At 42.4% G+C, this 14,947-nt stretch overlaps 1 protein-coding gene across 1 annotated transcript in view; it reads left to right on the top strand.

The window, feature by feature from the left end:
- The window catches only part of ak7b (adenylate kinase 7b), a 65,607-nt gene that overhangs the window by 3,040 nt on the left and 47,620 nt on the right, over positions 1–14,947 (top strand). Inside the window, exons 2-5 of the mRNA XM_041214762.1 lie at positions 430–609; positions 5,561–5,669; positions 10,681–10,775; positions 13,068–13,178. Coding sequence (XP_041070696.1) covers positions 445–609; positions 5,561–5,669; positions 10,681–10,775; positions 13,068–13,178 — 480 coding nt within the window. The 5' untranslated portion in view covers positions 430–444. The remainder of the gene's footprint in view (positions 1–429; positions 610–5,560; positions 5,670–10,680; positions 10,776–13,067; positions 13,179–14,947) is intronic.

The raw sequence follows: 14,947 nt of genomic DNA on the forward strand, positions 1-14,947 counted from the left end.
CTAAGAGGAGAGTTGATAGAGGTGTTTAAGATTATAAAGGGTTTAGATAAAGTGAAAAGAGAAACTATTTCCAACAGCTAAAGAGTTGATAACCAGAGGGCACAGGTTTAAGATGATTTGAAAAAGAATCAAATTTGTCATGAAGCAAAGCTTTTTTACAAAACAAGGGATTAGGATTCGGAATGCACTGCCTGATAAGAGTGGTGGATACAGATTCAATAGTAACTTTCAAAAGAGAATTGGATAAATACATGAAGGAGAAAAAAATTGCAGGGGTATAGGGGAGGGCACGGGGGAATGAAACCAACTGGATTGCACCTCAGATGAGCCATCATAGACTTGATGAATCGAATGACCTCCTTCTGTGCTGTACTATTCAATGGTTCTGTGAACTCAAAGGTTGAATTCTGATACCTGATTCATTTCCAGCATCTATCCAGCTGTATGGTTGGAGCATCGCTGGAGGAACCAAAAGAAGATGAAGAACTTGTTGAGGAAGATGATGAAACAATTAAAAGTTTTCAAGTCGTCAAAGGAACATACCAGGTGGTGGGAACATTGAGTAATCCTGATGCCAGGAAGCCTGATTTTGCTTTTGAAATCTTCTCTGTAAGTTCTCAAATTCACTTTTTGAAGCAAAAATATTCCTAAGACTATTATTTTTAAATTTACTAACAGGACTGGAGCTTTTACAATTAGGCAAAGACAAGTCTGTATGCTCCCGGTTCCTTATCAGGTCACTACTGCTTGGTATGTAGTAAAGTTGATTGTCAAAGCCTCATTGCACAAAGGGAAATGGGCCAAACAGAATCTGAAAGGAACCTTGGGTGAAGGTTTCAAGTGTAACCTTCATCAGAACTGGCACAGTGAGGCTGAAGAAGACATCTGGTCTCAATGTTCACTGCAACAGCTACAGAGTTTAACTCCAACCTGATAGTCACCCAACCTTGGACGGCCCGCTTCTATCTCCTACCCAAAATCCACAAACAGAACTGCCTCGGTAGACCGATCGTCTCAGCTTGCTCCTGCCCCACAGAACTCATTTCTCGTTATCTTGACTCCCTTCTCTCTCCCCTTGTCCAGTCCCTTCCCACCTACATCCGTAATTCCTCTGACACCTTACGTCACATCAACAATTTCCAGTTCCCTGGCCCCAACCGCTTCCTCTTCACCATGGACGTCCAATCCCTCTACACCTCCATCCCCCACCAGGATGGTCTGAGGGCCCTTAGCTTCTTCCTCGAACAGAGGCCCGAACAATCCCCATCCACCACTACTCTCCTCCGTCTGGCTGAACTTGTTCTCACGCTGAACAATTTCTCCTTCAACTCCTCTCACTTCCTCCAAATAAAAGGTGTGGCTATGGGTACCCGCATGGGCCCCAGCTATGCCTGTCTCTTTATGGGGTATGTGGAACATTCCTTGTTGCAGTCCTACTCCGGCCCCCTTCCACAACTCTTTCTCCGGTACATCGATGATTACTTCGGTGCTGCTTCATGCTCTCGTCAGGACTTGGAAAAATTTATTAATTTTGCTTCCAATCTCCACCCCTCCGTCATTTTCACGTGGTCCATCTCTGACACTTCCCTTCCCTTCCTTGACCTCTCTGTCTCAATCTCTGGTGATAGACTGTCCACCAATATCCATTACAAACCCACCGACTCCCACAGCTATCTCGACTACAGCTCCTCACACCCCGCTTCCTGTAAGGACTCCATCCCATTCTCTCAGTTCCTTCGCCTCCGTCGCATCAGTTCCGATGATGCTACATTCAAAAACAGTTCCTCTGACATGTCCTCCTTCTTCCTTAACCGAGGTTTTCCACCCACGGTCGTTGACAGGGCCCTCAACCGTGTCCGGCCCATCTCCCGCGCATCCGCCCTCACGCCTTCTCCTCCCTCCCAGAAACATGATAGGGTCCCCCTTGTCCTCACTTATCACCCCACCAGCCTCCGCATTCAAAGGATCATCATCCGCCATTTCCGCCAACTCCAGCATGATGCCACCACCAAACACATCTTCCCTTCACCCCCTTTATCGGCATTCCGTAGGGATCGCTCCCTCCGGGACACCCTGGTCCACTCCTCCATCACCCCCTACTCCTCAACCCCCTCCTATGGCACCACCCCATGCCCACGCAAAAGATGCAACACCTGCCCCTTCACTTCCTCTCTCCTCACCATCCAAGGACCCAAACACTCCTTTCAAGTGAAGCAGCATTTCACTTGCATTTCCCCCAACTTAGTCTACTGCATTCGTTGCTCCCAATGTGGTCTCCTCTACATTGGCGAGACCAAATGTAAACTGGGCGACCGCTTTGCAGAACACCTGCGGTCTGTCCGCAAGAATGACCCAAACCTCCCCGTCGCTTGCCATTTTAACACCCCACCCTGCTCTCTTGCCCACATGTCTGTCCTTGGCTTGCTGCATTGTTCCAGTGAAGCCCAACGCAAACTGGAGGAACAACACCTCATCTTCCGACTAGGCACTTTACAGCCATCCGGACTGAATATTGAATTCAACAACTTTAGGTCGTGAGCTCCCTCCCCCATCCCCACCCCCTTTCTGTTTCCCCCTTCCCTTTTTTTTTCCAATAAATTATAAAGATTTTCCTTTTCCCACCTATTTCCATTATATAAAAAAAAAACCCCACTAGAGCTATACTTTGAGTGCCCTACCATCCATTCTTAATTAGCACATTCGTTTAGATTATATCACCAACTTTAACTTTAACACCTATGTGTTCTATTGTACTACTGTTGTTGACATCTTTTGATGATCTGCTTCTATCACTGCTTGTTTGTCCCTACAACCACACCCCCCCCCCCACCTCTCTGTCTCTCTATCTCTCCGTCCCCCCACACAAACACTTTAAACCAGCTTATATTTCAACTCTTTCTTGGACTCGAACTCAAGTTCTGTCGAAGGGTCATGAGGACTCGAAACGTCAACTCTTTTCTTCTCCGCCGATGCTGCCAGACCTGCTGAGTTTTTCCAGGTAATTCTGTTTTTGTTAGAGAGTTTAACTGTCTTACCCCATTTTCAGCGTGGATCCTCCCAATAGGTGTCATTCACATATTGCTGTTTCCATACAAAAGCACTCTTTTGTCTTTCCTGCCTTTGTCTTGTCTGTACTGCATGCTGCTGTATTCCCCTCCTCTCTTTATTTTCTTAGAACTATTCTCAGCAATTGTGTAAGAGGGGTTTCCCCAGTCTTATTTTTCTAATGGCTTCTTCATTGACACCCCCACTTTTAGCCTATATAAACTCCAACATCCAGAACTCTGTTGCCTGGAATGTTACCCCTTTTCTTACCAACCTTCATTAGCTCCCCATCCCTCAACATGTCAACCTTAGAATCTTCATTGTCTTCAATAAATGTTTCTGTTTGCATCCTGTCTTCTGATCTACCATTGGTGGCAGAACTATTTCCCTCCAATGCTCTGGAAGCCTTGCCAAAAGTGAAAGACCTTCATACACCCCCAGTTTCAAAAAGCTTCTTGAAACCTATCTCCTCAACAATATCTTATCTACCTTCCTTAATTCCATCACAACTCTTGCATTGGGAGGTTTAACCTGAACCTCTGAAGGAGTTTGGGAGATTTTGCTGCTTTAAAGGCAGCACATATTTATACATTATTGTTGTTAACTGTGCCAGTTCTGATGAAAGATCACTCCTTAATCTGCCTTTCTCTTTTAGATATTAATAAACCCACTATGCATTACCATCAACTTTCAGCTTTATTTCACATTTCCAGTTTTTCTTTTATCACATAAATTGTCAAATTAGCTGTTCCCATTAAGTAATAGTGTTTTTAAATATTACTGGAGCAACAGTGAAATTAAATCTTTAAAATTGATGGTATGGTACAAAGTTTTGTAAATCAGGTTTCAGGCTCAACCTCAGTCCCCATTTTGTTTCCTTTTTCTTTGCTAGTTTTGTTTTTTTTTTCATTTTTGCCCCTCATTTTGTTCTTGAATGTCATGATTATGCCACTCACACCTCCTCTAGACACACATCTTGTTTCTTTACTTGTCCTACTAACACTGCCTTTTGCCTTGAGCCTTTTCTCATTTAATCTCTCCTGGCAACCACCTCATACCATACCTTTTGTTGTCTTTGCACCCTCTCATCTTTCCCTGTCTCTGTACTCACTTTAAGCCTGTTACATCTCTAACTTTTCCCAGTTCTGTTGAAACATCATCGACCTGAGATATTAACTCTGTTTCTTTCTTCACAGATGCTGCCAGACCTGCTGAGTATTTCCAGCATTTTCTTTTTCTTTTCATTTTTCTTCTCCTAGGGTAGAGTTTTTAGCTAGGCATGTGGGCATGAGCCCAATCCGCTCAAGTGTAAATTAGCACGTGATGACATCAGGAGAATGTCCCGATGTCATCCCATACTCACGCGATATTTCGGTTGGCAGGTGTGCGCGAAAATTGGAAGCACACCGGACAACAACTAAGAGGGCAATTAAGCCCATTAAAGTTGGACTTTTTGTGGTCCGTCCAACCTTACAGTTGGCGGACAGGCGAATTTGCCAGGCAAACTTTGCCTTTTTGATAAAACCTCATCCAAGGGCAGGATGAGGTTTCCGTTATTAATTTAAAAAAAAGTTTGGACAGAATTTTCATCATCTATTTTTTCAGGTGACTGATTCTGATACGTGGACATCTTTTCCAGCATTTTAAAGCCTTTATTCATTGCTTTTAAATTCTTCAGCTCCCTGAGGCAGCTGTCTGCCTTCAGGGAGCTTTCATTCCACGCTCCCCTGCACCCATGCTTACATCAGTCCCCACCCTCCTCTTGCCTCCACCCCGGCAGTGCTGAGCATTTCAGCATGCTTTTCATGCTGGCTGGCCGTTAACTGGCCAGCCAGCGTGAAATTGCGGTCAGGGGCCAATCGCGGTTGGCAGTCTGTTCCCCGGCTGCTCCTGGGCTCGCTGATAGCGCGCGCCCACTGAACTAAAAGCCCTGCCCCTGGTGTTTTTATTTCAGATTCAATATTGGGTCTGCACTCAAGTTAGCTGGTCCCACTTGCCATAATTGGCATTCATGCCTCTGAGTTAGAAAGGGATCCCGATCTTGGTTTCTATTCTAGTGACCCCCTGCTGGAGAGTCTGTATGCATTGGTATTGAATGAGTCTAAGACTGAGCTTAACTCCAATGCCCTCCACAGTCAAACAGTCTGCTGAAAATCACTATCTCCAGTCACACATGAAAAATAGCCATTTGGGAGTGATACTAGAGAGGCTTAGCAAGAGAAGAGGGAAGAAAATTGAATTGAAAGTCAATAATATAACATGTCAAAATAAACAAAAGCTTTAAATCTCCATTTGAACAGTTTGACTTTGATATGCTCGAAGTATTGCAAAAATCAACTGCCAATATGCACTGCTGTTCTCTTTAGAGTTTAGACACAAATTATTGAAAATTGCCATCTTACACATTTTTTGGGAAATCTTTATTAAAAAGGTAAAATTATATAAATATCTGGAAATCATTTAATGAAACATCTGTAAAAAAGTAGTTTTCTTTATTTTTCACATCTTATTTCAGTTTAATACACGGGAGCAGCTATTGGAATATCTTCTGGACTGCGACATCATTATCTATAACATCACAGAATCAACAGAGATAATTGATGAAGCCACTTGGGCTGTTTCAGGTTCTTATTTATCATTTCCTTTTCCTACTTTTCCTTTTGCTTTTTCAACAATAATTATGTATCATCTGATCAATTTCTTTCACCTGGTTAGTTTCCTAAATGATCAAGATCAAATTAAAAATCCTAGCCTTAATTACCTATCAGTGAAGATGCAAATATTTCATTTGTTAAAGAAGTGGTGTGCTGAATGTCATTAAAACTGTAAAGGAGGCCTTGTACTTTCACCCACTAATATAGAGCGGAGCCCATGCTGAGTTATCCTCTCCTTAGAAAGCTGAGACACACAAATAGACAATGGTAATGTTGAGATATGCAACTTATCTCTTGTCAGTGGGATTTAATCTGTAAAGGGCTCTGATAAAATACACACTACCATGGTGTTTAGGTTATAGTGTGACTAATCGCTTGTTCTGATCTTCAGTATTGGCTCCACTTTATTTGAGGTCTGTATGCATGCCTATGCCTTTATCAGTATCTAAGGTAACTTGCATTCCACTTGAATTAGCAATGATAGAAGTCTGCACTTAGTCCTTTAAATTTTTAATGAGGTGGGAGCTTAAAACTAAGCAATTTTAATTTGGCATTTTTATTGGTCTAAGTGTGCTATTGTGCGTCGTATAATCAAAAAACAATTCTATTATTTATCCTTAGCGTGCTGGCAAGTTCAGGGAAACAACGGCTTTAATACTAGAATATTAACTAACTTACAGAAAATATACCAACATAAACATATTTGCATAAAAATAAAACCGTAAAACATTCTACCTGTGCTCCCTGTTCTCACTTTTTTCTTCCTATTGTCTCTTCTTCCCATGCAGCTTGTTTGAAGTTGAAAACATGACCTTTTATCTTCTGCCATCCAGCTACCAGCTGTTGGGGAAACTTTTATTAACAAGGGTTTTTGTCAGTTGGAAGCTAGCTTTAAAGGCCACTGTTCCTGCCACTGAGCATTATATATTTGGACGATGGGGTGAGGTGCTTCGTAGGTGTGACTAGGATTACATAGGATATTCATCTCAGAAACATGCCATTCAGCCAAACCAGTCCATGCTGGAGTAGGTATATCATTGACATGGCAATTATATTTAGTACCCAGACTATTGACCTCATTCATGGCACACAGTATGTTAATAAATATGGTTTTTAATCATCAAGGGTAGATTTTCTGATACAAGGTGATGTGCTTAGAAACAGATACAAAGAGTCAAATTGAAGCTCAATTCCACACAATTTTCCTTGCCCATCTCATTTACACCATTATGCATAGCTCCAGATGCAAAATTGAACATGGGCGGAAGGCAAGCTGCAGTGTCTGAAATTTAAAGAGACGCAGGCAATTAATGAAGAAGCATCACAATTGGAGGCCCAAAATCCTTGCAGCCTTGGAAAAGCTCAAAGGCTTCTCAATCCATTTCCAATCTTTGACAAAAGCTGACAAAAGAGATCTCGGAGGAGGTTACAGAGATAGGGAGGGGTGAGGCTGTGCATCAGTCTGCCGGCACCCAATCAGTTATTTTATAACTGCAAAGGGGAGTTTGCACTACATGGAGTAAGAGTGAAGAGGATTTGCCCCACCATGCTCCTAACCTCATAGGATGGGCGATGTTAGGGAGTTAGAAATAGGTGATCTTAATGATGGCGCAGTTATGTGATCAAAAGCTCATCTCGGGGTCAAACATGACACCAAGATTGTGAACAATCTGGCTTAGTCTCATATAAAAATTATTTTTAAATGCTATTTTATTTGCTAGAATGTGGTATCTCTTCAGAATGTTTTATTATTTAAGTGTGACTAACACTGGGCGGAATCGTCCCAGATTTGCACTAAGTGCAGTAGCAGCTGGCTAAAACGACGTTTTACCTGCGGCTGTGATGATAGGTTTTCACACCGTATCGTCTCAAACCTGCCTCATAACTAATGCATTCCTGGAAAACAAGCCGTTTCCATGGCAGGCGGGCTCTTATTTGTCCGTCACTCCACCACCTCGCCACTTCAGCACGCCGGGCACCATGTTTAAAGTCCAGTGCACGCACACATCTCAGTGCTTCCAGCCCACAACTACTGCAGGAAAGGTGTCCACAAAAGGCAAAAAGACTGCAGCCCCCAGGTTTAATGACGCATCACTGAAATACCATTTGGACACCCTGGAGGCTGCCATGATGTCCTCTACCCCTGCTCTGGCTGCAGGACGGGCAGCAGCATCACCAATCCAGCGTGGCAAGTGGTGGAGCGGTGGTCAGTGCCAATGCTGCATAGAAGAGGTTGGCTATCCAATGCAAAGAGAGGATGAATGATCTCATCCATGCAGCCAAGCTATGGCAACCATTTCATTACTAAACTCACACACTTAAGCCCATCACACATTTACTGGCATCTCACTCACAGCCAGCTCAAGGGACATCACCACCTATTCTCACACACAATCCCCATACGTCCTCTGGAGACTGCCACCTCAGCCCTCACCACCTTGAGGCCACTTGCACAGATCAACATGTGCCCCCCACTGACACCCTCGGATATCCTCCGTCCCCAATACAGCTCTTGTCCTGCAGCCTCTTCCCTTGCCTGATGCCACTTCTCCCTCTTTCCCAAGCAAGACCTTGCCCTGCAGTCATTATAAAGCCACACACATGCGGTTGGTTTGGAAGGTAGAGATCTACCCGTGAGCTCCACTAAACATGATGTGGTGCTGTCTGTGAAGCCTGGCGCTGATGATTGCGAGTGCTGACCAAATCAAGATAGGCAAACAAACCTTGAAGTCCCTAGTGAAGTGCAGCTCGCCAAGTGCACGTTGCTAATGTGCTGTTGTGAAACATGTTGGCGTGTTTTCTGGCCGATCCAGCGGGCAGGGGGCTGCTGAGTCCAGCCAGCTGGCCTTATGATGATATGCTGATGTATTACAATGAGGTTCCTGACATCCAGTGGCAGGAGACGTGGCCTGTCATTGGCTGGCTGAGCAGACAATCACAAACTAGTTTCACGCCGTCTTGAAACTGATCATGCCATATTGTCCGCTCACGCCACTGACAATGCCCGACGCCGGCAGGCACGGAAAATCCCAGCCACTATTTCAGGTGGGCATTTCCTGTTACCTGCTGCTTAGTCATTTTCTGTAGAGGCATGATTTGGGAAATTATTCAATATAATTGATCTCTGGCTAGTTTTCTGATCAGTCTGTAAATTGAATGAACGTGATAGAAAAATCTACCCTCTTTTATTGTAGTTTAATATGACATTTTAGGGTATCTAGGGATCTTATTGAGTTTAAGTTCAAAATGCTTATGATATGCATTAAGTATTTAAAAAGTTGAGCTTTCTAATGTACTGCTGGATGGCCTCCCACATTCTCCCCTCTGTAAACTTGATGTCATCCAAAACTTTACTGTACGTGTCCTAATGGGCTCTAAATGCTGTTCACCCATCACCCCTACACTGTTCATTGATCTACATTGGATCCTGGTTAAACAATACCTTGATTTTAATATTTCCATCCTTGTTTTCAAATCCCTCCAGGGCCCTTACCCCTCCCTATCTATGCAATCTCCTCCAGCTACACAACACACCAAGGTATCTGTGCTCCTCTAATTATGATCTTTTGACCATTCCCAATTTTAATCACTCCACCTTTGATGGCAGTGACTTCAACTGCCTAGGTCCTAAACTCTGGAATTCCCACCCTAAGCCTCCCTGCCTCTCTACCTCCCTTTCTTCCTTTAAGACACTCCTTAAAGCCTACCTCTTTGAGCTTTAGGTCATCAGTCCCAATATTTCCTTGCATGACTTGGTATATTTTGTTTGATAATGTTTCTGAAGCATCTTGAGGTTCTTTATTACATCAAAGGTGCTACCTAAATGCAAATTATTGTTGTCTCAACATTCCACTTTTAGGTGGTGCTATGACCATCACATTACATGACTTAATGACTGTAGGACCATCTGGAAGAAACAATAGTAACTCATTTATGGATCAACATGGCAAGGAAATAAATAATTATTTTTAAAAGAAATGTAAGAAACACAGGATGCACAGCAAATTGAAGAACCTCAGATATTTTCCTGTTTGGTTGTTGTCTTCCTCTTCCTTTTCCTCCCCACTCTGTCCCCTCTCATTCTTCTCTTTTTTTTCCTCCCATTCCTCTATCTTTCTCCTCCCATCCCTTGACACACCTCTACTCCCCCTCCTCTGAAAATCTTTGCACCTCATCTTCTGTGTCCCCCTTTACTATTTCCTCCCAGCCCCTTGCTCCCTTCCCTCCCATCCTTCCTCCTCTTCCATTCCCTTCTCTTCTCCTCTCTTTTCTCCTACCCTCCATTCCTCTTCTTTCCTCCCCTCTGGTCTTCTCATCAACTCCTCCCCCCCCTCCTTTGCTCCTTGTCCTCTGTTCTCCACTCGCCTTTCTTTTGACTTGTATCAGGGATCATAAAAATAAGATACTTAATAAATCCAATGAGGAATTCCAGAGAAACTTCTTTACCTAGAGTGGTTCGAATGTGGAACTTGCTACAATAAGGAGTAGTTGAGGCAAATAGCAGGGATATATTTAAGGGGAAGCATATGATGAAGAAAGGAATAGAAGGATATACTGATAGAATTGGATGAAGGAGGCTTGTGTGGAGCAGAACACTGCTATAGACCAGTTTGGCTGACTGGCCTGTTTCTGTGCTGTAATATTTATGTAATCTATATAAAGTTCATTATAACTAGTTGGACATTTTGTATATGAAGAGCAGCTGCATATTGCTGCCAACTGCAGCCTGACCCCATTTCCCAAGCAGTGACAAACATGATGTGCCTACTGGAGCATCCAGCATTCAAACTTATGAAGTATGGCACAGGAGAGATTTCACCAAGTTATGAATCACCTCTGAAACTCAGAGGCATGCAAATATATTAAAAAATACTTTTCTGTATCAACATACATTTCCTTGGCTTATTCAGGACCAGATAAGTAAATATTGAAAGAATGCTAAAGGCTAATATTTATTTTTTGTCTCCTTTTCTACTTGCAGCGCTACATTCAGAGATGGAAAATTTTGAGGGCCCAAAGATATTCATTCTGTTGTCAACAATAATGACATGGACACTCACCAAACCCGCTGATCCTGTAAGAAAAATTCAAAATGTTCTGACATTTGCCATTTAATCATTAGGAAAATCAGCCTGTTGTGAAGTTGAGTTTTATTGCAGACAGAGCTGATCTTCAGAATTCAAAACTCCATGATCATGGGCAGTTTGTGACTTAGTCTGTACCTGTTAAAACATTTGTGGATATGTTGATTATTGTTATTCTTGGCAAGGCCCATCCCTAATTGCCCTTGAACCAAGTGGCTTGCTAGGCCATTTCAGGGTTAAGAGTCAACCACATTGCTGTAGGTTTGGAGTCAAATGTAGGACAGACTGGGTAAGGATAGTAGATTTTTTTTCCTGAAGGACATTAGTGAACCAGATGGGTTTTTATGACAATTGATGATAGTCACCAGAGAGACTATTATGAATTTAAATTCCAGCAGCTGTTGTGGTGGGATTTGATCCTATATTCCCAGACTATTAGCATAGGCCTCTGGATTATTAGGCCAGTGATATTACCACTACACCACCATCTCTCCTGAGGTTAAGCTATGCACAATTACAGGATTTACAAAGTGTAAGCTGTTTTTCAATAAACGTAGTGATGTTACATTTATTATTCCTGCATAAAAATTAGCTTAAAATCCAAATTATAGTTTTAGATGGGCATCGCCATCTTCAACTCCCATCAGTCATTGTGTTTGCTGACCATGTGCACAGTCAGTCCTCTAATCTATTGATCTAAATTGCTCTTATGGGGAGAATAAATGAACTGAGGCAGTTTGAGAACCTTTGCCAAGTTAACTGGTGTCAGCAGCTTGGCAATAGGGTTGCTGCATTTACACTTTTAGTGCCCCTGAAATAAGGAAAGGAAAATGCCAGCAATATTCCAGTTACTGATAGCCATCTAGGACTGGAAAATGCACTTGTGTTGACACCTAGGCCTAGGTTTTCTGATATGTACATAGTTTAAATCTGAATGACGAGAAGAAGGTTTCAGACATATCCAAATGCAAGTTCCCAAGTTTGCACCTTATTTTCAGTATTTAGCTCCTGACGCAGATTTGAATGGGTGCGGGAAGCACAGAATGTGCATTAGTGAAATTTTAAAGGTTGGAGGCCATACAAAGGACTTGGCATTTCTGAAATGCTTTGGAAAAGTCCAGAAAGTACCTCAGCACATGAGAAGCCTTTGCCAAGGCTCTCAAAGGTGAGGGGAATAGGAAGTACCAGCAAACCTGAAGAAAAAGTTAACCCAAAGTCACGACAGCAAACCGATGATGGTTTGATGACTTCTGAAGTAGAAATAGTGCTGCATTAGATGGTTGCACAGAGGGTGGCCCTCTTTGTAACTCCAGGGCTCCATTCCATAAGGAGGCGAAGACAACTTTGAAGCTTCAGCTAACAGTTACTGTGCTGCTTGATTGCTGCAGATGCCTCAGCAGCAGATGGTATAGTTCTGCAACAATATTCCCTTTAAAATTTATCATTTTGTGCAGCCAGTTTTTACAATGTGCAGTACCTTTACATTTGCTTGACTGCCAAGCATTTGCAGTATTTAACACAGAATAAGTTTTGTGCAGTCCTTCCAAGTGGCTCTGCACGTGTACAGCTTAGCAGGAACATTGCTCTAGACTTGTTTGTTTTTTGCATGAACCCTGTGAAAATAATTTCCTGCAGCTTTTGGAGGGTGGATGCAACAGTGTTGCAGGTTTGGTTGGTGACATCTTGGCAGATACAACCAATTAAGACTGTGCTGCACGTCGATCTCCGGGTGCTTTCTTTAATGCACCACCACTGAAAGTGGGACAAAATGTGACTGGGGTTCTTCCAAGAAAGTGTCTAATGTCATGGTTACTCAGCTATTCCTGTGCCTTAATGATACCGTCAAGTCGCCTGTCCTACCCTCCCTTGGGAATCCACCACTTATCTCCTTTTGCAGTTGGCTTCAGATTTATGTCCATAAACGAGGCAGAATAGAATGGAAACCTCCAGACTCTGCTGAGGACAGGATTGGATTCAGCCACTAACAATTGCCAAGCTGACCCAATGCAGAGGCAGTGCTGAAACATGAAGATAAGTCATTGGGCGAGGTAATGGAGAGCTGCTGCACCATTGGAGCCATGCATGGCATGAGTTGGCACCTTCACGAGAGGGGAAATTAGGAGACAAAAGTCTTAATGGCCTTAATTGCTGCTATATAGTCTATCCATTATTACATGTAGTCTATATTAAACCATTAGGTAATATATTTTTAAAATTTGCTTCTGCTTTTTTAATGTGTTTTATTCACATGAAAATAAAGTTGACTGCTAATTTCTTTTTGCAGGAGGATCCAGAGGCTCCCTTAACAGAAGATGACTATCGTAGAAGAAAGGCTCATCCAAATTTTAAGGATCACCTCAGCCTTGAGAAACTGGTTACCAAACTTGGAAAAACTGTATGTAATCACAGAAGATGGTTTGAATTTTAGAGAAGTAATTTTCCTGTGTGCAGCTGCAATGGTTTGATGTGATACTTCAGTGTTAAAGCCAATAGAGAATTCAAGAGCAGCTTCTTTAGCCAAAAGATGCCAAGAATGTGGAACGTGCAACATCAGAGTATTTGAGATAAATAGGATATATACATTTAAGGGGAAGCTAGTTCACCTAAATGGCTTTTTTCTGTGCTGTAGATTCCATATAAAGTATATTTTATCTTAGTGTTTTGGGTGTTCATTTCCTTATTTTTGGATGAATCTCCAAGACTATAAATATCCTATTTCATTACAGGCATCAAGCCATGCGTGACTCAAACAAGTTGCATTTCAACTAATTCCCAATTTTTAATCAGATTTGAGAAATGTTATTGTCAGAGGACGTAAGGGAGAAAATTGCATTAATTCATGTTTAGGAAAGTATTGGTGTTGCATTTAATGCATGGTTTTACATTTCAACAGCATTTTCTTGTATAAGAAATGTGAATTACATTAAGAATGACTTCATTATTCATGCAATGCCATACAATAGTTTTTTTACAGGATAGATTATCAACTTGCTCCCTTGAGTACACAACTAACCTTCATTTCCGACATAAAAATAAGGCAGTTTTGGTAATGGCCAGTTGATCCACAATGCCAATTTTCTCTCCCCTTATAAGTAATTGAGACTAGGGTCAATGGAAATCTTAAAAACTGAGATTAGTAGATTTTTACTAAGTAAGGGCGTTAATGGTTTCAGAGCCAAGACAGGTAAATGAAGCTCAGCTATGATCTAATCAAATGGCACAATGGGCTGAGTGGCCTTCTCCACTTCCTACATGTTTAATGTAACCAGTAAGAACATTAAGTGAAGAAATGGATCTTTTTAGGTGGATCATGTAAATATAATTTAATGAATAATTTACGAAAGGGAAATCATGCTTGACAAATCTACTGGAATTTTTCGAGGATGTAACTAGTAGAGTTGATGAGGGGGAGCCAGTGGATGTGATTTATTTGGACTTTCAGAAGGCTTTCGACAAAGTCCCACCTAAGAGATTAGCATGTAAAATTAAAGTGCATGGGATTGGAGGTAGTGGATTGAGATGGATAGAAAACTGGTTGGCAGACAGGGAACAAAGAGTAGGATTAAATGGGTCTTTTTCCGAATGGCAGGCAGCGCCTAGTGGGGTACCGCAGGGATCGGTGCTGAGACCCCAGTTATTCACAATATATATGAATGATTTAGATGAGGGAACTAAATGTAATATCTCTAAATTTGCAGATGACACAAAGTTGGGGGGGAGGGTGAGCTGTGAGGAGGATGCAGAGATGCTTCAGTGTGATTTGGACAAGCTGAGTGAGTGGGAAAATGCTTGGCAGATGCAGTATAATGTGGATAAATGTGAGGTCATCCACTTTGGTGGCAAAAACAGGAAGGCAGATTATTATCTGAATGGCTATAAATTGAGAGAGGGGAACGTGCAACGAGACCTGGGTGTCCTCGTACACCAGTCATTGAAGGTAAGCATGCAGGTGCAGCAGGCGGTAAAGAAAGCAAATGATATGTTGGCCTTCATAGCAAGAGGATTCGAGTACAGGAGCAGGGATGTCTTGCTGCAATTATACAGGGCCTTGGTGAGACCACACCTGGAATATTGTGTGCAGTTTTGGTCTCCTTATCTGAGGAAGGATGTTCTTGCTATAGAGGGAGTGCAGCGAAGGTTTACCCGACTGATTCCTGGGATGGC

The sequence above is a fragment of the Carcharodon carcharias genome, chromosome 20 (assembly GCF_017639515.1).
Source record: "Carcharodon carcharias isolate sCarCar2 chromosome 20, sCarCar2.pri, whole genome shotgun sequence".
In the NCBI taxonomy this organism is placed as follows: Eukaryota; Metazoa; Chordata; class Chondrichthyes; order Lamniformes; family Lamnidae; genus Carcharodon; species Carcharodon carcharias.